This window comes from Mesoplodon bidens (assembly GCF_964165515.1).
Source record: "Mesoplodon bidens genome assembly, chromosome: 15".
Classification (NCBI taxonomy): Eukaryota; Metazoa; Chordata; class Mammalia; order Artiodactyla; family Ziphiidae; genus Mesoplodon; species Mesoplodon bidens.
Window position 1 is genome coordinate 57,795,304 of NC_138171.1, and position 22,293 is coordinate 57,817,596.

Consider the following 22,293-nt stretch of genomic DNA (forward strand, 5'->3'; position numbering starts at 1 on the left):
GTGGAGAGTCAATCAACTGAGTGGTTTGCTGAGAAAGTACCACATGCTGGGGACAGGAGACACTTTCAAGGCACAGATTTGAGCTTCCGGCTGTTTGCAGATTTGAGGTCAATAACTTAGAAGGAATTCTCCTACAGTGGGCTTGTTAGTTATGGGGCTCTGAGCCGTCTGGCAGGCCCCTGAGCCATGTCAGTAATAACAAAGGATAGGGAATAAGAGTAAAAACGAGAACATAGAAAGTGAGGCTATGAGCTGGAGTCAGAGTCGGGCAGAGGTAGGATGGACATCCGTGCGGCTGACTCGCTGTGCAAGGCCAGGTAAGTTACTTACGCACCCTGAGCCTCAGAAAACCTCAAATGCAAACTGAACACGTGCCTACCTCTCCCCAGGAGGTTCTGAAGGTGAGATAATGAATCCATGAACATGCATGGAACAGACCCTGAAGCACAGAAGGTGGACCATTGATGGGGAGCAGGGGAGCCTGCCCCCCCTCACTCTGTGGCTCAGTCCCTTCCTGACTCGGGGCCCCCGCACATGCTGTTCCTGCCTGGAACACCCTCTTACCTCCCCATCCAGTTTGTCCAATGAAACCTTCCGCTGTCAACACGCACCACCTACTCAGGGAAGGCTTCCCCGATCCCCATGAGAGAAGGCCAGGTTCCCCGTTATCAACCAGTTATTTACTGGTAAGATTCTATGAATAACGCCTACTATTCTTATAAGATTGCAAGCTCCATGGGGCAGGGCCACACGTCTTGTTTGCTCATGGTTGTCACCTCAAACCCAAGCACAGCGCCTGGCACACAGTGGATGCTCGATAAATGTTTGTAGAACAAAAGAATGAATGAAAAGGTGAACTCCACTGCTTTCCCCAAAACCCATCCAGCTTTGTGGCTTCACGAAGGCAAAGAGCTAAAGAAGTCCCCAGACTCACATCGCTGCAGGGCTTGACTATATTCTGCCAGCCCCAGAACTTTCCAGAAGGTTTCTAAATGTATCCTTGACCAGCAGGCCTTAAATTTCTACTGCAGAGGCTTCTGCGCTTGGCTGGTGCACCAGCATTTTCCATTGCAGGTCAGCACCTTATTATATACTTTTTAAAGAGTTCTGGCTGAGAGCCAGCCCGGGCTACAAAAAGTAGGAGAAAAAGCTGTTGATACATCACACCTATTGGGCAAATGTCAATTGGCTTGAGGAGACCTAGACAACCACTTAGTGCTGCCAGCCAAACACAGGCATCTCAGGCCTGATGTATCAGCAAGCTCTGACAGGTGTGCTCGGGAAACCCTTCTTGGCCCAGTAGTGAAAACTGGAGGTCAGGAACCACGTGTGAGGGGATATCATGTGTGAGTTGAGATCACGGTGTCTCAGCTTCCAACTGTGACTCCTCCAGGGTGAGGCCAAGAATTTCTTCAGGTCCCCAAGCCCTGAGCAGACTGTGGGGTGAGATGGCTTTGGAGTGACCGACAACAGCACGTAGTCACCGTGTGACTTAACCTCTGGGCCTCAGCTGCCTCACCTGTTAGGTGGGGGTGGTACAGGGTCTTCCCCTGCAGGCTGCTGTGACCCCTGAGTATGGAGACACCTAGCCTGAGGCTAGCAACATGGCGAGCCTCAAGAAACCCTCTTCAGTGCTGCCCGAGCCGCTGAGACATTTCAACCTCAGAACGGCTCAGCGGGGCCCAGGTCCAAGCACATTACTGCTTCTTGGAGGTGCGAGCTGGCTGGTCACCTCGCCTCTCCAGCCTCAGTTTCTCCATCTCCCCCTCCTCGTGGTGTTACTGAGATCACGAGTGGGAAATGCTCTGCCAACCCTGAGGTGCTAGATGACGTGCGGGGAGAGCACCATCCTCAAGGGCAGATCTGTCACAACCTGGCAAGCTGTACCCAAACCCATCACCGACCATGCTAGCTAAGGGTGTACCCCCGCCCGCCTCGCTCCCGGCTCCTGGGTGGACCCCAACGGCCCCCGCACCGCTGTCTCCAAACCACTCCCCACCCAGCTGCCACACAAGCGCAGACAGACACGAATCAGGCACAGCCCTCCCCGGAGCGCTCAGTATGAAATCCACATGCCCTCCCCAGGCCGGCCCCCACCCACCTCGGCCACCTGCTCCCCTACCCCCGCACCTTACTTCCTGCGTTCCAGTGCATGGGTCCTGTAGGCAACACCTCTGTGGTGACTGCCCCCCATGATCTCTAGCACAACGGTCACCCCATTTCTATGTGTGCCTCCATACGTGGCCATCAGCCGCAGGAGGTGCTGGAAGAGTGCACGCCGCCTACGGGGGCTCCTTCTTTAGTGGCTCTATCAGGGCAGCTGCCTGGAGGTGCCCTTGCCTGGCAGAGCCTGAGGGCACGGGGGAGATTACATGCAAGCTCCCTGTGGAGCGGCCTGGAGGAGCAGGGCCAGCTGCCCTGCGAGGGGAGGGGGGCGGGCTGCTCGAGCCCTCTGGCTCCCCCCCGCCCCTCAACAAGCAGCTGTTGAGATATTGGGACAGCGTGAGGCACCCACAGGGCTGAGCTGCCCCAGTGAGGCAGGTCCTATCATCAGCTCCATTTGACAGAAGAGGAGACTGAGGCTCAGGGGCCTTACAGAACTTCCTGACATCACACAGCTGTTGATGGGCAGGTACCGAGTTAAACCCAGATGGGCTGCCTCCAGGATGTGTGCCCCTGACTTCCTTGTGGCAAGGGCTCCCTGGCAGGGACGTGGCAGGTTTGAACAGCATGGTGGCACACACTGGTGCCCAAATGCTGGTATCCTTTAAGTGGCTTGAGGCCAGGAGCTTCCTGTGGGTGTCCCAGCTGGCATGGAGGGCCCCTCTGCTGACCCAGTGGGGCCAGGAGTCAGTACAGGGTGGTTTCTGCATTTGCTCTCTGCTCAGGGTGGAGTGAAGAGATCAGAGAGGGGACGATGAGCGGGCCGCAGCCTCCCCCAGGCCCGGGCACTATTACAGGGCGCTAGGATGCTGCTCTGAGTGGGTGGACATCTCCCTTGGGCATCGGGCAGGAAATCTGGCACACACACACAAAACGTTTTAACAAAACACCTAAGATTTTATAAATGTCAACTATTTCAGAACGTTCTCTAGTTTACTAAGAGTGTGTGTGTGGGGGGAGGTTTAGAGGAGGCTCATTTCATCACATTGACAGGGACCTGCTCGATTCAAGAAGCTGGAGGGTGCATGGGACCCAGCATCTGAGGCCCAACTGTAGCTGATGAAGTCAACACGCTCAGAAAGCCACAACAAAGGGCAGCTTTACCCCAGAAACACCACAGAGGCTTCAAGTCAACTTAGCAGGAAAGACACTGAGCAGGAGATAATCTCTTTCTCAGGAAGCAGGTAGAAGCATTAGAAAGAGCAGGAGTCTGAAACCAGGCTCAGTCTCTCTGGGATATGGGGCAAGTGACTCTGCTTTTGACTTTTGCTTGCCCATCTGCAAAAGTGGGATTAGTCACAAGACAGTTTTCACATATTTACCTCCTGATTTTCTGTAAAGCAACTGGCCTAGTGCCTAGCACATAGCTGGCATTCAAAAAAAGGGACTTTTATCCTGGGGCCTCAGAAAAAAACCTGTGACGCTAGAAGTACGTACCACACACACCACGCACCTGAATTTTTATCAACTCACAAATATTTTGGGGGGAGTCACTGCAAAGCACAGTCTGAACTTAGTATTTCACACAGTTAAAGTGTCTACTCTCAAATCATGTTGTAAGGATGAAGCTTTCAAGGACTTGAGTTCACAGCAGGCAGAGATGGGGACAGAGTAAAACAATTCATCAGCCCCAATTTGATGGGCTTTGGAATGTTTTTGTGATTACTCTGGGGCTTAAAGGAAGCAGGCTGCTTAAGTGTGAAAGATGTCACAAAACAGCCATTCCCGTTATGCTGGGATAATATTGACTTCTGGCCCTTTGGGGATTTGAGATGTTAAAAAAACCCCAAAACTCTGTGTGTGTGTTTTTGGAGAAAAGCACACTTATACAAAATGCCATGGCTGGACAGCCACAAATAAAGGAAGCTGTATTTCAGTCATGGGATGCTGGCTACGGACAGAAAAGTATCCCAGAGAGCCGGACCCTCAGCAGGGGTGCCAGGAGGTAGGGGCAGACCCCACTGGTGGCTCCGTCCTGCCACCACACTCTGTCTGCGACGACAAGCCATGGGTGTGCCGGCCCTTGGAGACCCCTGCCAGCCCCTGGGAACTTTTCCAATCATCACAGCTCCTGAAGGCCTCCTGGATAGAAAAACATCCACAAGTAATGAGGATTTTCCTGGGTCAGAAGTTGGGATCATCAAAATGCCCTTGTTAAATACACAGAGAACATTCCGAGAGAAACTGAGGCGCCTTGGTATTTTGCCTGAAACTAGCCCTGTGGTCCTCCACCCACCCACTTCGCTGGTCCCCAAATCCTGTTAGTTCCACGGCCTAGATATTTCTGGACTCGCTTCATGTTTCTTACCCCAGGGAAATCCTTGTGCAAGGGGCCAGGGAGGCGCTCCTATTTGTTAAAGACAAAAAATTGGCCACAACCTAAACATCCATCAATGGGAGATTGGCTAAATAAACAACAGTTTGCCCACATGACAGACTGCTCCGCAGCAGTCAAAAATGAATGAGGGCACTCTTATGAACTCACATAAAACAAATGCAAGACATACTGCTGAGTGAAAATAGCATTCATTTAGGTTAAAAAAAAAAAAGACAATATAATACTATAGTACAAGTATAGTTTGTAAATGCCCTGAAAAGGTATCAAAGGATATATACCAAGCTGAGGAAGAGGGTACCTCTGTGGAGACTTGTTCTCATCCATAAGATGGGCACAGCCTCAAACTGCACCGGTGGTGAGCGCCAAGGGAGGGGCTGAGTGTGCTCCGCTCCTTTCTGGCACCCCCGTCTCCCCTGCCCTTCCAGCTCCAGTCAATCAAACCGCAAGCCTCCCGACTCATCACTCCTCTTCCTTAGTCCCTTCCCTATTGCTTCCAGGGTAAAAGTACAACCCTTCAGCAGGCCCGGAAGCCCTTCGCCATCTGACCCTACCTAGCTTTCCAGGCTGTGTCTAATCACGGCTGTGACCTCAAATGTTACCTGCTCCCTCAAGCCTTCGCACGTGTTATCCCCACCATGCCCGCCTCTCTGCTCTGCACGACCTGTTTGTAAGTCCTTCTCCCTGATCTGGTCCTCTTTATATGTAGCTCTGCACAGCATTTATTTACTTCACGAGAGACCTCAGAAAGATCCTCCCTTTCCCGACCCTAGTTAGTGTATGCATCATGTAACTTCCTTGGAATTTTTTAAGTCCTTAAAAAAAAAAAAAAAAAAGCCAGTTCTTCCCTCACCTGCCCCCCGCCCCCAATTCCTTCTCTCCTGGTGGTCTCCTACCCTGGCCCCTAGGAGCTGCCATGCTTTGAGGGGGCCGTCTAGGGCACACAGGAGAGGACATGTGGAAGGCCCAATGACTTAGGCCTCTGTGAACCTGTGAGTGCTATTATTGGGCCCCGTCCCCACCTTCTGTTTTGGTTCTTCTCCTGCTTTGCAGGTCCTCGTGAATTAACAACTCTCCTTCCAGCCGTCTGCACACTAAGCAATGCCACTTACTTGGCATCTCATCCTCTTAGATCTCAAGGTGGGCACTATGACTGATTCTTGGGAAGTGGTAAAGTGGTTCTCAAACCCTGTTCCAGGGGGAACCCTGGGGTTCCTCGAGCTAGTGAGGAGATATTTTAGGGCAAAAAAAAAAAAAAAAAAATCAAAGTGGTCTTTTTCCAATTCAAAGATAAAATTAAGGGCTAGAATTTTCTCAGTTTCTGAGTTTTATCCCACAAACGAGGCTTCGATCCTTAGCATTTGTAATCACTTGTCTGCTAATGATAACTTGCAGTTAATAAAACAAATGACTCAGCAGCAAAAAAGAAACATCAGTAGGAAAAGGCTTGGAAAGTTTCTTCAAATAACTTTATGGAATTTGCCTTTAGACGCAGAGGCTTGCATCCACAGAATACAGTCACATTCTCTGCTGGTTTCTGTGCTCCTGGAACGGGAGACAGCGATAGTTTCCAGGGTTCCTGAAGCACACCTGATCCTCAGGTGTTCTGCCACCGGATAATCTTCAGGACTGAAGACACAGGGGTTCGTGGAGTGGGAAGCCGACGGGCCAGGTGCTCCCCTTCTCCAAGCTCCGGTTTCCTGGTCAGCACACTGAGGAAAGGCGCCAGCCCCCCAGGGCTGTTGCAAGGCTCAGTGGGAACTGCCTGGCTCAGGCAGGCGTGGAGTCAACGATGGCAGCCAGTGTCAGGGGTGCACGGGTATGTGCTGGGGCCAGGGCTGCAGGGGACATGTCTCTGTTCGTCTCTGGCCCTGGCTCTCCCTCTAGAGCTGTGGGACCTCAGGCAAATCATGTGACCAGAAATCTCATGGCCCTTCTGCAGGGGAAAGGAAATTCTGCCCCGGTGTTTTATCAGCACCTGATAAAAGCCCTTCTGAAATGAGCAAATCTGTACAACTGCGGGTTTTTTTTGTTGTTGTTGTTATTTACAGCAGGAGGGGCCCCTGGATTATTAACTTTGTGCAAACTGATTTAACGTGTAGAAAGGGAACATATCATTTGGGGTCAGCCTTGACTAATAACAACGACCATAAAAAATACTGAGATAACCTTTACAGCACGCTGCACACGGGGAGGCAATCGTTCCAGGCACTTACGTGAATTAACTCATTTTATGCTCAGGGGAGCTTAATGAGGTAGGTGACATTTCCATCCTCACTTTTTTTTCCTTTTTAATTATGGTAAAATACACATAACATAAAATCTACCACCTTAAATATTATTTAGCACACAGTTCAGTCGTGTTAAGTACATTCACACTGCTGTGTATCATCCCCATTTTTTATGTGAATAAACAGGCCCAGAGGGGTGACTAACTGGCCCAAGGCCACGTAACGAGGATGAGGTGGAGCTAGGACTTGAACCTGACTGTCTGCTCCAGGGCTGTGCTAAGCCTCCTCCTTCGCTGACTCTCACCTGGGCAAGCACTGCTGCTGAGAAAAGAAACCCCACAAAGGATGAACAGAAAGAACAATGGGGCAGGACACCGGACAGTCTATCCTTTCTATCTTTCTTGGTACTTTTCCATCTTTCCAATTGTTCTGCAATAAACGTACTTCACTTATACTAAGAAGTCCGGAGTCGAGAAGTGACAGGAGCTGCGTTCTGGGGGCGGGGACAGGCATGCACACGAGTAGCTGTGCCGCTTGCTCTGGAACACGCCTGCCTGTCCTGTGCTTCCAGCGAGGCTGCCCCGTGTGGGCCTGCCCGAGCCCACAGAACAATCCACGGTGTAGCCAAGGTCAAATGGCAGCATGAAGCTGGGGTTTTGGTCTCTTCCCACACCCACTGCCTGGGCTCCCAAGCTTTTCTCGGCTGGCAACCCACTCCCTGATGCACTGTCATTGCCAGAAGGCTCCAGGCTCCAGGACACCCAGCTGCTTCAGCGTCTGAAGTGGGTAATGACCTCGACAAGTGAAGCAACACTCAATTCTTCGGAACTCTTTTCTCCTCCCAGCCTCTGCGCCCCCAGAAAAGCCTGTCTGGAGCATGATGGCTGGCTCTGCCTACTGAGCGCTCATTTCACAAGAGGGCTCCTCAGACAAGTGCTGGTGTGTCTACTGGGAAAGCGTCTGTGGGGGGTGCACGTTCCAGGGGGAAACACTGTGGGCCCTGGTTTGGGAACGTGGTTCCTTCCGAGGCCTGTGTGCTCCCAGCCTGACAGTATCCTCAGGCTCTCTCTTCACAGCTGCCCTGGGGACACCGAGAAGCAGTCTGGCAAGCAGGAACCCCATGGACTCAGCTCAGTCACTTGAAGACTGATCTCTTAGACACAATTGCCAGACAGCTTTGAAAGAAGCACAAATCCTGCTACTTTTGCTCAGGCAGGATTCTGAAATCTCATTTCTGCTTTTTGTTCGTGAAGGACCAGGAACAAATTTGTACAAGGATGGCCTTTGAGTGACCCTGACCCCTAGCCTGGTTTGGAAGCGGCAGCTCTGGGAGAAGAGTGTCTTTCTGCATCACAGCTTGGCAGGTTTGTCCCTGATCCAGTGGAGGCGGGCTTGGAGCGGGAGGACTCGGGAGCAGGTGTGTCACACAGAAGACAGGGATGGGGAGCGCTCTGCCTGGGCCAGGGCCACCCAAGAGTCCCCTCTCTCCTGAGGTTCTGTCCTACCAACCTCTCACGTGGCAGAGCCCTCAGGTGGAGCTGCTAAGCCATCACCAAGCCAGCCTTGAAGCAAGTGGTCTTCAGAGGCAGGAAGTGGAGGTAGGGATCTCGGCCACCCGTGAGAGCTGTGTGGGCTTGGTCTGAGCCTCAGTTTCCTATCTGTACAGCAGAGCAAGTGATACTCGCTTCCAGAGTTGTGCGGAGGATAGAATTAATGTATACAAAGTGCCTGGCACAGTTAATTCTTCCAGTCAAACTGTACCCCACACTTCCAGAAATAGATGACTTTTCTGTCCGAAACATGCTGAGGGTTGGAGCCAGCAATGTGATTTTGCCCGATACCACTGAGGCCTCAGGTGGGGAGAAGTCACTTCGGGAGCATCAAAACTGAGTCAGGAATGAAAGGGACTGGCGGTGGTGGCTCAGGGTGTGACCTGGGCAGGCCTGTGTTCAAAGCCTTGCTGTGGACGGTATCGGGTGTGTGTGACCTTGGGTGGGTGGCTTCCTCGTATGTAGAAGAGGAAAATGGTAAAAACTTCCTTCTGAGGCAGATCAAATGAGAACCCTGCATAAAGTGCTTAGCAGATCTATATATTTTGCTTTAAATAAAAAAAAACAAAGGCCATGGGGTCAGATTCAAGTTTCTGTAACTCACCAACCCAGTGGCCCGAGGCTCTGACCAGGGAGCTGGTGGCTGGGAGGGGTTAACATGGGACTAGGGAGACTGGAGGGGGGAGGGGAGGCCTCTCCTTCCCATGTGACACCAGAAAGGATATTTCTTCCCCTTGGGCAAGCTGGTAGGAGAGAGCTGGCTCCAGTTTTATAATCAGAAACAAGAAAAATAACAGGCCTAAAAAATTAGTTTCTGGGGCTTCCCTGGTGACGCAGTGGTTGAGAGTCTGCCTGCCGATGCAGGGGACACGGGTTCTTGCCCCGGTCCGGGAAGATCCCACATGCTGCGGAGCGGCTGGGCCCGTGAGCCATGGCCGCTGAGCCTGCGCGTCCGGAGCCTGTGCTCCGCAACGGGAGAGGCCACAACAGTGAGAGGCCCGCGTACTGCAGGGGAAAAAAAAAAATTAGTTTCTGGAGAACACTGCCATGAGATGACATTAGCACCTAGTATGTTCTCCCCAGGGGAGAAGTCAGAACTGAGGTCTATGAATTAAACATTGATTTTTTCCCTCCCTTTCTTTTTCTTTTTTTTTTTTTTTCAGGATGTCAGTCGAGGCTTTGTGGCCAGCTGGGCTGGCTCCCGCGCACTGTAATCTTGCATTCTTCCTCAGTTACTCAGCTGCCAAAGGCTGGCTCTGGAACTGCACTGCCTTTCCACAGAACTATTTAGTGTTCTGGGTCAATGACTGATAAGGCCGCTTTGTTTGCCTTTGACAAAGATCACACCTATGGAAAGCACAGCACTCACTCTCGTGCTCAGTGATTCCGATGTTTGCCCAGAGACAGATGGCGCCCTGAATCCAGTGGGATAAGAAGCGAGGGAAGCTGACTCTCCCACTGGCACCCCGAGCCCCTACCGACTGGGGCCGGAGCCAGAGCCAGGTGCGAGCGAGGCAAGTCACAGTCTGCTGGGAACAATTCACCCGTCCGAGCCTCCAGCTACCAATCCACGTCCCCACCCGCCTTCGACAGTCACTGAGCACCTGCTCACTCATGAAGTGTCAGCCATTGAGGGCAGGACGAACAGGGCCCCGGAACGTTCTATCCTAGCGCAGGGCAGTGATGCAGACGAGAAGACAAGTGGGCAACTTCAGTGAAAGGTGAGGGCTCTGAAGACTGTGGGAAAGCAGCTCCTCAAAAAGTTAAATTCCTATTCGACCCAGCAATTCCACTCCTAGGTAGATGGCCCAAAAGGCTGAACACTGGTGTTCAAACAAAAACTCATACACACACACTCGTAGCAGCACTATTCACATTGGCTAAAAGGTGGAGACAACCCCCATGGCCACCAACAGGTGTAAGAATGGATAAATCAAAGGAGGTCTATCCACACAATGGGCTGTTGTTCGGCCATGAAAGGGGATGAAGATCTGACATATGCCACAATGTGGATGAACCTCCAAAACATCATGCTAAGTTAAAGAAGCCAGAAACAAAAGGTCACACATTGTAGGGTTTGTATGAAATATCCAGAAGAGACAAATCCAGAGACAGAGGGGATGAGTGAGTGCCAGAAGCCTGGGGGGAGAGGGGATGGGGAGTGACGGCTTAGTGGGTACAGGGTTGATTGGGGCTGAGGAAAATGTTTTGGAACTAGTAGAGGGGATGGTGGCACAAGACTGTTAAGGTACTAAATGCCACTGAGTTGTATACTGTCAAATGGTTAATTTCACGCTGTATGAATTCCACCTCAATTGAAAAACTAAAACCCAGCTGCTGCACAGAGGGGGACTGGGGTGGGTGGGGCCCCTGGGGAGGCCTCCGAAGAGGAATGTGAGCAGAGCCCTGAACGCTGAGAAGGCACCAGCCTCACAGAGGGTTTCAGGCTCCAGCCACAGGGCAGCGCGAGGACAGAGGTCCTGAATAGGACGCGTCTGGCCCTCGCGAGGTGCAGACAGAAAGCCAATGGGGCTGAAATGCTGGGTTGTTTTATTATCTGCAAAGAGAGCCCAGGACAGAGAAGAGAGAGGAGCTGATTGTAGAAAGGGGGCAGGGGCCAGACTGCAACAGGACTACCCTGAACAGGGTAGAGGGCAGTGAAAGAGGCAGACCGTCCTTTCCCTGGAGCTAAAAGGCTGGTGGGGGGCAGCTGATTGTCCTCAGCTGGGGAAGGGTCACTTTTTTTAAACATGTCACTGAGCCCTCGTCAGTAAGGGCCAGTGGGTGTCAACCTGCTTGGCTGTCCCACTCCAATCCCCGTAACACGCTAGGTTCTAAGAGCCCTTCTGTTTGGGTAAGAATTAGGAAGGGCCTGGGTAGGACCCGAGCCAGAGGGACGGTGGTGTTCTGTCACCAGCCCTCCCACCCCCAGGTGAACGCCTGTGAGCAGCCTCTGGGCCAGAAGGAGCCCAGAAGGGGTCAGGAAGGCCAGAGCCCCGGCCCGTGGACTGGAGCCCACTGCCCCCTGATGCCCAGGGTTACTTCCAGAAATAGCCTCTGCTCTGGGGTCTGCTGGTCCACAGGTGTTCATGGGAAGACTGCACAGTGAGCTAGTTTTCAACACCCCGCCCTGCCTTGGCAGATTCTGGCAATCAGCTGTCACTGTGGGTCAGTGGTACGAATCCTCGAGGGCACCAACCATGGAGCACCGCACCTCAAAGCTGGACTCTAGACCCGGCTGCGCCTGCCCGCCAGACATGCCAGTCACTGCTGACCCCTCCCTCCCCGGCCATGCGCACACCGGCCTCTGCCCTCACGGAGCTGAACATTCTATGGGGGCGAGAGCCATAAACATAAAGCCGGCCGATAAACAGAATTTGTGGTTTCTTTCCAAGCCAAATGGAAGAAGAAAAATATACCAAAGTGGCTAGTCGCCTATTAGTCCTGATTTATATTCTACTTTAATATCTCTTCCAAGGAAATGAAAGGTATATTTTCATCAAATATAATCATGTATAGCTTGGAAAGGGGGAGACAAATGGCTCTGTGACAATTACTTGGACCTGCAGATAAACTTGGAAGATGTGTCACAGTAGAGCTGCCTCTTCCCGCAATCTCCCAGAGGCAGGTGGCCAGCACTGTTTCTTCCCCTGTGAACTGTTCCCAGGCAGGAGCAAGGATCCCATCCGGCCTGGGATGTTGCAACAGTGTGGCCTATGGCAAGGGACACAGAGCAATACCCAGATGGCAGCTATGGGTGCCACAGCATCGGAGGCCAACCTGGGCCGGGCTTCTGATGACCCCTCCAGCAAACTCTGAGTAAGGTGAGCTTGGTGAAACTGACGTGCAACCAACCCAAGTCTTATCACCCGGGTGCCCGGGACGCACATCTCACTCACTTTGGTGACAGGAGTTAAGTCGAGGAATGCTGCTGAAGATCTGGGGGCTGCCGTTCCCTCGTGTTCCCTTGTCAAAGTGCCGCAGCCTAAACCACCCAACGTCTGGGGCCCCTGTGGGAACTGCTCCTCTCCCTGGTGTCCGCACAGGGAGAAGGCATCTGATGGGATCTGCTCTGAGGCTGTGTGGAGAATAAGAACAAAGCCTCACTCCTTACTCAGTGAAGACTGAATGAAGGTACCGTGCTAGGCGCTGCAGTACAGCAGTGAAGGGGACACTCCAGGTCCCCGTGGAAGTGACCCTCTCCGTGGGGGAGGAAGGTACACAAATGTCAGCTAGGTACGGAGCCCCAGGGCCACAGAGAACATAAACCAGGCCAATGTGATGCAGTGGGGCTAGGGGTGGGGGTGGGGATCAGGAAAGGCCTCTCTGAGCAGGTGGCATGCAGACTGAAGCCTGAGGGATTGGCAGGAAGTAGCCACACACAGATCTAGGGAAGAACATTCAATGCAAAGGCCCTGGGGCAGGAGAGAGCACAGTGAGTTAGGGTAGTGGTTCTCAAAGCATGGTCTGGGGGACCCTGGGGGGTGTCCCAGGCTCAGAACTTCCATAAAAATAATGTCGGCATTTTCCTTTTACACTCATTCTCCCAGGAGTACACAGAGGAGTTTTCCAGAGTCCACGTTCTCACAACAGGTTGAAAGCAGAAGCAGATACGAGAATTCAGCTGTCTTCTATTAAGCCAGATATTAAAGAGACTTGCAAAAATATAAAAATTAACTTTTGTTTTGGAAAACAGTTATTGTTCATAAAGAACTATGTTATTTATGTTTACATAGGATGGGTTATTATTATTTTCTAAACGAATAATTAAATATTTAAAGTATTTCTCAGTTTTAATTTCTAATACTTGAAATATCAATAAACATAAGCCACACAAACTGAAGCTCTGTGAATTCCTCAATACCTTTCAAAGAGTATGAAGGGTGCTGGGACTTCCCTGGCAGTCCAGTGGTTAGGACTCCGAGCTTCCATTGCAGGGGGCGTGGGTTCGATCCCTGGTGGGAGAATTAAGACCCCACATGCCGTGCGGCCAAAAAAAAAAAAAAAAAAAAAAATAGAAGAAGAAGGAAGCCTGAGGCCAAAAGCTTGAGAAGCGCTGACTTGGAGGAGCAGCAGGGGTGGTACAGCCGGCGCAGGGACAGCACAAAGGTGGGGGGCTGCGTCTGAGAGGCCGGCTGGGGCCCATCCCACAACGATCACACTAGGTCAGAGCGAAAGACATGGATTTTGTTTCGGGAGCAACGGGAAGCTTACTGGAGGGCTACAGGCAGGGGCATGATGTGATCTGACTTATGTTCTAGAAAGATGCCTCTGGCTGCATGGAAGGGAGGGAACGAGGCTGGAAGCCAGGGAATGCCTCTGATGCCGCTGCCACGATCTAGGAAGAGATGCTGGTGGCGGGGGAAGACGGTGGGGTGTGTTCTGGAGGCAGGGCAGCCCTGTGGGTGTGGGAGAGCAAAGGGAAAACGAAGGATGACCTCAAGATGCTGGGCACCTGCGGGGCCAAATCTGAGCTAGCAGGTGGCGAGGAGCGGGGCGGGCGGGTGCCCTTCCCTCTCTCGAGTCACGCTAAGGCTCACTCTTCAGGTCACATCTCTGGCCCAGGCGAGGACAGGGGGCAGCGAGGCCTCTTCACCCAAGGCCCCAGAGCAGCCGCCCTCGGGGGGCACAGCTGAGAGAATGTCTCCACCGCCAGGGGCTGTTGGGGGAGAGATACTGCCAAGGGGTGGATGCCTGCGGCGTTCAGGCGCCACCTTTGACTTCCACAGTCCCAAGTGGCCCAGCGTCACGAATCCCGACCCTGGGACCAGCAAGAAGACACTGGGCATTCCAGCTGTACCCCCCCCCGCCCATCCCCCCGCCCGTAAGGCAGCAGGCCCGGGCCACTGTCGGCACGGCGACACCCCCAGCCCTGGATGACCTCGCTCTTCCCCTGGAGCCCAGGCAGGACGGGAGAAGTAAGTAATTGCAAAGCCTTCTGCAAACAGAGGGGTGGCTGTGCAGAGGCCGATGAACGTGACATCCGGCTCTGTTTATTAATTTACACTTGCCTTGTTCCAAAGATGGGGGAGCGGAAACAAGGACCAAGCTTTTCTCCTTAACCCATTAGTTCCTGAGCTCAGAGAAGCCCTGATGACCCTAAAGAACTGATTTCTTAAGTCATATAATCTTAAATGTCAATTATATTTCAATTAAAAAAATTACAAAGCGGTGCTTTGTAATAATATGTTATAATAAAATTACAACTGTGTGTTTAAAAAAAAAAAAAAAAGGAAGAAAGAAATGATTTCTTACCAGGCCAGTGTGTATTTAGTTAACCTAGACTCATGGTCATCATTTATATTTACTTAGCAACCATCTCTACAGGGCAGAAAGCAACCTGGAGAATTTTTAACAAAGAAGCCTCCAGACCCCCGAGCAGGCAGAATCATCTCATATTGCATGGCTGAACACAGAGGCAGGGCTACAATCCGCCTTGTAGCCTAAGACTGGATTTAAGAATGAAAGCAGTTGCAGGCAGTGGGTGGCAGCGTGAACTGGCGCACTTTTTCCAGAGTGCATGTTGGGACTACATATATTAAGATGAAAAAACCTCCCCTTCGACTTGGCAGATCCACCACTGGGAATTTATCCCATAGACACGTGAGATTTGCACACTTACACAAAGATACCCCGAGGAGGTTCACTTTGACAATGGAAGAGCAAGACACTGGAAACAACTCAAATGTCCATCCATCCAAAATGTTATAAAAGACTTTTTTGTTCCGTCCATATGATAAAATACCACACAACAGTGAATGAGCGTTAGGTCAATTTACATGTGCTTACACGTAACACTGACTTGTCAATAAGTGAAAACAGCAAGATGTAGAATCACACATATGGTATAACCCCGGGTGTAAAAACAGACAAGCAGGGGCTTCCCTGGTGGCGCAGTGGTTGAGAGTCTGCCTGCCGATGCAGGGGACACGGGTTCGTGCCCCGGTCTGGGAAGATCCCACATGCCGCGGAGCGGCTGGGCCGGTGAGCCATGGCCGCCAAGCCTGCGCGTCTGGAGCCTGCGCTCCGCAATGGGAGAGGCCACAACAGTGAGAGGCCCGTGTAACGCAAAAAGAAAAAAAAAAAAAAAACAGACAAGCAAAACATTTCTGGAAGGAAATGCAAGAAACTGTTAACCATGCTTACTTCTGGGGCCAAGTAGTCTTATTTTTCATTTTATCATGTCCTGTTTGGGTTTAAAGAAATCATATGCTTATAGTATATACTATATTTCTGAAATGAATTAATCAAATCAAAGAATGAAATCAGAATGAATCATGGGGTGGAGGGGAAACAGGGATCCTGGTTTGGGTCAGGTTCTTTTCACTGGATTTTGTTCTTAAATGGGTAAGTGCTTTTGAAAACATTTTGTCACATTCGCAATTGAGGTTCGAAGCCCTAACTGCGGAGAAGTGAAGTTGCAGGGGACAGCTTGGCCAGTTTTCTGAAGTTTTGTAACCAAGAGCAAGGTTCTCTTTCGAGGGGTTGGGATGCATATGGATTTACTTAAAGCAGACATGTCAGAACAGGAAGGGGGAGCCTGCCGGCCCTTCTGGAGAACCAGTACTTTCAGCTTCACCAGGCGACCCTGAACTTTCTATTCATGCTTCTCTTCTGGAGAGGCGGGGAGGTAAGTTAGAGATGCGCTTTGGGGAAAGTGGGAAGAGAGGCTCCCAGAAAGAAGAGAGTGGCAGCCGCCCGGGGGCAGCGGGACCTTCTTCTGAAGTCTCACTTCTTCAGGGGCTTAAACAGGAACTGCACACACTACTAGCTCTTTCTAGTCATCCTACATGGAGGAAATGACTCTCCCACTACCTTGTTACTAATAATCTAAAGTATTTCCAAGAAATTTTTAGTCTTAATTCTGAGAAGTTCTTCCACACCCTCAAACAAATCTCTGGAAAACCAAACCCCGGCGGCAGAACACCAAAGAGAAAGCCAAGATTTCTTTCTGGGGCTTGTGTTTAATCTTGTGCTGCACTTTGATAAGTTCTAAGAAATGGGGTTTCTGAGAGGGGAAGGAAAGCCTACGCAGGCTCAAGACAGAGAAGGTCCTGGAACCACCCCTCTCCCGCTCCCTGGAGGGGACAGGAGGTGGCACAGGGTGGGGGCCGGCTTACCTGGCACCTTGTCCACCGACGCGAACACAGAGCGCTGTACCGTGGGGTCGCTGCTGCCCCGGCGGCACTGGTCGTAGAAGCGGAAAGGCAGGTGCTGGGTGGAGGATGAGCTGAGACCAAACCCCAGGACTTCAGTTGTCGGCTGGATCGGGAGGTCCAGGAGGGCTACGTTCAAAAAAACCCGTGGTTCAAGCTCAGCACGTGCGTGGGATGGGAATGTAGGTGACGAGACTTCGGGCAGCACGGCTGTAGCAGGTGTGGCCACAGCTCTGCCAGGCACATCCCTCAGACAATGCCAAGCAGGCAGCCAGCAGCCTCGAGCTGGGGAGACCAGCGTGACACCAAGGGTCCCGCCTGAGGCTCATAACACAAGCAGTGCCTAGAGAGTGGTTCAGAGATGAATGCCAGGCCCATCTTCACCTCGGATTCTTGGCTTCCATACACAAAAGACCCTACCAAGGCTTAGCCCTGGGTACAGTTTCAGACCCCAAAGCAAACGGGGCCAATTCTGCTGTGAAAGTTCATAAATCTATGCGTGTGGGGAAGAGTGTGTGAGAGAGAACTTACACGCACGTGTGCCTGTGTACTTATGAGTGTGTGTGTCTCTGTTGCTGTCCTCTCTTGCACGCAGAAATCTCACGATACAGCAATTTGGAGGGGCTTTTTAAAATCAATTTGAGAAATACCCAAGGCGTTAGCTCTAACAGCCACTTTACGGCATAATTCTCAATTTTCAAATGAAATATTTAGCCTTCATGCCAGCTGTGAGAAATTACTTTACATTAAAAAAAAAACAAACAAGCAACCCTCTGGAAATAAATCTTAAGAGAAAGGACTGAATGATTTAAGTCACTTTGCACATTACAAAATGCTTCTGTAATGATTTTGGAGGCCAAGTTTCAGCTAAGTGAGAACTAAGATGAGGACTATATGGGATGCAGGCCTGCGCAAATCAACGGGGCACGTGCAGGAAATGACTGAGTTCACAGTATCCAGAAACCCTGCCCTCCAAGTGTTTCTTTTTAGGTGACTCCTCGAGAACGCTCCCCTTCTCTCCCAGTGGACTGGAAAGCCTCCCAGTGATCACACCAGAACAACCATTGGTGCTTGAGCTGAAAGGCACTGGTTTCTTGTGAAAGGCTGTTCGTGATTTTAGGAGTTGATAGAACGCCTTTTCCCCGAGGAGGACGCTGTGCCTTCCACCCTGATGAAGGGAATGCCCTCGTTTCAGCGCCTTCACTTCTAAGAAAGCTGGGGCCTTCCTGACACTGGGCGGTGTAGGGCCGCCTCACAGATTCACCACAGTCCCTGTGCAATGTGAAACGACACTTCCGAATCCAGTGCTGGGTCACGGGCCCCTCACCAGGCAGGGCTGCCTCTCATGAGAGCTGGGAACGGAGAGGAGGAAGGGATGGGCTTTAGTGTAGGAAGTTCTGCATTTGGGTTCTGCCAACTAACTGCCTGAGTGGCTGTGGGCAAGTCACTAAGCCTCAGTTTACTCTTCTGTAAAATGGGGAGAACAGGCCCTACTCATCTCAAGGGTTGTTTTAAGGGTCAGAGGTGGCAAAGGAACGTTGAAACGCTTTGCAGGCATACACTAGAGAACGTCCGTGTGCAGGAGGGAGAACCGTCGTCCCACACTGACAGCTGCCTCTTGCCTGGGAGGGAGGGCTTGCCTCTTCCAAGCAGCCCTAGACTTGGAGAAATCAAACACTCAGGGTTCTCCATTCTCTCACCAAAACACAACTCATTCCTGAACCATATGTTTCCTCTTCTAGAGGAGTCATAGGGGTTCTCAAGGTCAACGTGAGAGCCATGCTGACGGCCTGCGGCAGCTGCTGCCCCGCTGCCGAAAGGACACCCGCCGGGGCTGCACTCACCAGCTATTCTCTGCATCTTCATGCGTCTCGCCTGGATGCGGCCCTTGGCCAGGCGCTGCTTGGCGATGATGCAGCGGATGTGGTCCGAGAAGACAAAGGTGGCCTGCAGGATGGGGAAGGGCTTGGAATGGGGGCTGGATGCAGGCTTGTGGATGGTGATATTCAGGGCGCGGCTGTCGTCCTCCACGCCAGTCACCTGCATGTCCTGCGGGGGGAGGAGGCCAAAGAAAGGGTGTCTGTTAGGTTCAGGGGGAAGGTAGCTGCTCGGAAGCTGTGGATTCACATCTTATCTAGAATGAGGTCCCCCAGATTGAACTTTGCTTTTGCTCTGGAGGAGACCATCTGAGACTCCCCCAAGTCTGAGAGAGTCAAGGATAGGCACAAACCAGGCCAGGCCTGGCGGGAAGCGAGGGGTGGGAAGCACAGAGAGCTCAAGAAGCTGATGCTGGCTGTGGTGGCCTGTTCCATCCCCGCGAGGACTTGAGGCAGCTAGTAAACACACGGGACACCAGCCTCTTCATGGGGCCTCAGGGAGCCCAACAAACTTCAACAATTCTTGCTTCGGGGAACTAGAGATAACAAACCCAAGTTCCTAGTCCTTTCCAGTGTGATCTCCTCCAGCGTAACAATTCCTTCCTTGCTTCTCTTAAGAAGGGGGCATCCTTAGCTCCCATTTTTGTGTCTCTGACGAATTCTTGGCCCCTAAAGGAAATAGCTACTCCAAGAAAGGAATAGGGGAGGACCACTTAGCAGACGTTTGAAGAAAGTTACACTTGAAAGGTAGAGGAGAACTCACGTACAGCAAGTATCCTCAGGACAAATCCAATCTAAAACATCAGATTGGATTCTGTGCAAAGTAAGGTTTGAGATAAAAGCAGGAGACAGGAGACAGACATGAAAGTCAGAAAGGTGGGGAAAATGTTGAAAAGGCTCATGAAGCAAGACAGATACTGTTCACCGGCATTCAATCTGGCACAAAATGTTGCAGTGGGAATTAGATGAGATATTACGCTTTTAAGACGGAGAGAGAGAGGCTGGCACGTAATAATGGCCTGATGAATAGAAGCTACTGGAAGACCACCAAAAGAAAAGGTTTATGTGGCTTTCATTGTCTGAGGGACGACGTGTTAATCCTCTGAGGGGTAAAAACACTTTCCTGACACTAAATTCTAAAGGAAATTGATCATAAACCTAGATAAATAAGAAGCACTAAGTCACCTAATGGACAGTCTCATATGTGGAAGTCTTTTTCTAAATAAGAGTTTCTTCAGATAGCTGCTTCTCACACCACCTTCTGTAAAAGACCTTTTTTAAATGGAAAGATCTTGAAAAAGAGGAGGCTGGGAAATGGTTGCAACAGCATCCTCAAACACGTGGGTGGTCCTCTTGGGGAGTGGGTTGCCCTGGAGAGGTGGATGTGGGTCGCCCCGGCAAGGCCTTGCCAGCAACCAGGACTGCCCAGCAAGGAAACAGACTCAGCGCAGGGCAACTCAGGGCCCAGGGGTCTGGCGGGGGTGATGGTGGGGGAGGGCGTGAGCTGGAGGCTGTTTTCAACTCATCTGGTTCCACGCTTCGTTCGACCAACTAGCTGGCATTAGTCACCCATCATTTAGACAAACATTAAGAAAACCCATGCTCCAGCTTGACGTTTGGCAGTTTAGAGCCCAGGCCTGCTGGAGAGGTGGAGGACACAGGAATGTCCATAAGTCACCAGTGGCAACAATCATTCTAGAGAGCAAATAGGCACAGCCCAACTTCTTGGTGTCTGCCCTAGGGAAACGGTGGCCCAAGTGCACAAGGAAGTAAGGACAATTCTGTTCAGAGCAGCACTGTCTGTAAAGGTAAAAAGCTGGAAGCAGCCACAGGGTGCTGGCTAACTCTGCCTTGGTGTGTAGTCAGGCAGCAGTTAAAAGAACACCAGTAAGCCTGCAGAGACTAACACAGTCAGTTCTCCAAAACATTCGTTGAGTGAAAAAAGCAAAGTTTACAATACATTCAATGTGACAGTATAAAAAATACACACACCCCATTCCAACTACATGTTGTACAATTTTTAAAAACAGTACATGTACTTATAGTCATACACATATTGGGCAAAGCACCGTATCTGATAATGGACGAGAGGAGTCAGAATTGGGTTTTGGTCAAAGGGGACTTGGCTCTTATCTGTGAGGTATTCTAACTTTTGTCAATGATAATCTGTTCACGTGGCCCTTACGTCATTTGACCGTCATTTGAACTTGACCGTAAAGATGACACTTTTGTGGGTGTTTGTACAGCCAACCGAGAAGAGCTTCCAGAGCTCTCGGCCATCGTACCTGCAGAAGGCCTGCGAACTTGACCACTCCCCAGCCCAGCCTGGACACGTCAGGCTCCACCAAACTCATCTGGTAAATGTCGACAGCCAGGAACCGCTGGAGCATGCCGCCATCCTTGGTGATCACCGTGCATGCGATCAGGTCGCTGTTGTCTGTGGTAGAGGGGGACAGAGAGCATAGTGAGGTGCAGTCCGCTGCCCAGCTTGATGGACACACTCCAGCTGACCTGTGTTCTGCTGGGCAGTGCAGCTTGGCACCGGAGCCTGGGCTGGAAGTCACACACACCTGGGTCTGAGTCCCTCCTCCAAGTCATGCTGGGCAACTTACTGTACCTCTCTGGGCTTCAGATTCCTCATCTGAAAAATGGGGATCATGCCCCTCCCACTCAAAGCACTGTTTGTGAGGACTAACTCAGAGAAAGTACATAAAGCATCAGTACAATGTTAGCTGTGGATTAGGCACTGCACCTGTAGCTAAAAAAATACCCAACAAATCCGGAATCCCAGTAACATTTCAGTGCTTCCCTGCAGGCGTTGGTGGTTTACACCTGTGATGGTGTTCACCTAGATTAAGTGGAGACAGGAAAGGAAGAGCCCCTCGCTCGGTTATAGAATCACCAAGACCTCAGTTTGGTGTCTGACAACTTAGAGCCGAGCTCTACACTAGATGATGCACGATCTGGGGCAAGGCACTTGGCCTCTCTAAACCACGGTTTCCCATCTGTAAAATGGGAATAATGTCCCCTATCTTGAGATGTCTGATGCCTTAAAATGAGAACAGGTAGGTAAAGCATTTAGCAGGGGGTCCTCAGCTTACGCTTGGTCCCTTCTCTTAGCTGGAAGTTACTCCCAGATTTGAGGTCTAATTTACTGCCTGTCCTTGATGGCTTTGAAATCACCAGAGTAACGCAGGGCCATTAAATCTACAGTCTGCTTTGAGTTCCCTCCAGTGAAACCCTCTGTAACATGTTTTAAAAGAAACAGCTGAACCAGGAAACAACCTAAATGCCCCCAAATAGGGGAACCACTTGAGTATGATTTTTTCCCATCATATGGAAAATTATACACCCATTTAAAAATTATGTTTAACCAAACTGTGAACTGTGGTTACCTATGGGGAGGGAAGTGAGAACTGGGGTGGGCGGGAGGGAGGGAGAGAGAGAGAGAGAGAGAGAGAGAGAGGGAGTGTGTGTGTGTGTGTGTGTCTGTGTGTGTGTGTGTCTGTGTGGTATCAACAGAAGAACTTTAATTTTTGCCCTCTATACCACTGTATTGCTTGAAATTATTTTAAAATGAGAAAGTATTCAACATGTACTTTTGAAATACGTATTAAAGACCCAAGTAAAAAAATCCTATTTACAAATAATTGCAATGGCATTGGAAAAGACATTACAATTTTAAATGAACAAGGTGATAAAAACTTTATAACTATGATGTTGATTGTTAAAAAAAAAAAGTGTATCCCTACAAAGAAATATAAGCACAGAGAAATATACTGAAACATTAAAAGACAGTCCTGATTAGAAGAATGGTGGGTGGGTTGTTTTTTTTTCGTAAACAGCTGTATTGAGGGATAATTTATATACCATAAAATTCTCCCACTTTAAGTGTACAGTTTGAGTTTTAGTAAATTTACAGCTGTGCTCTGACTGTGACACTCCAGTTGCAGCACAATTTCATCACCCCAATACGTTCTG

At 50.7% G+C, this 22,293-nt stretch overlaps 1 protein-coding gene across 4 annotated transcripts in view; it reads right to left on the reverse strand.

The window, feature by feature from the left end:
* CLEC16A (C-type lectin domain containing 16A) overlaps positions 1-22,293 on the reverse strand; it is a 209,506-nt gene that overhangs the window by 35,783 nt on the left and 151,430 nt on the right. For all 4 annotated transcript variants that reach the window (XR_014017681.1, XM_081257432.1, XM_081257433.1 and 1 more), the window contains exons 19-21: positions 20,598-20,749; positions 18,280-18,484; positions 16,400-16,564 (exon numbers count right to left, since the gene is read on the reverse strand). Coding sequence is in view for 3 of the 4 variants with exons in the window: in XM_081257432.1 (XP_081113558.1) it covers positions 16,400-16,564; positions 18,280-18,484; positions 20,598-20,749 (522 nt within the window). In the remaining variant the exon portion in view is untranslated. The remainder of the gene's footprint in view (positions 1-16,399; positions 16,565-18,279; positions 18,485-20,597; positions 20,750-22,293) is intronic.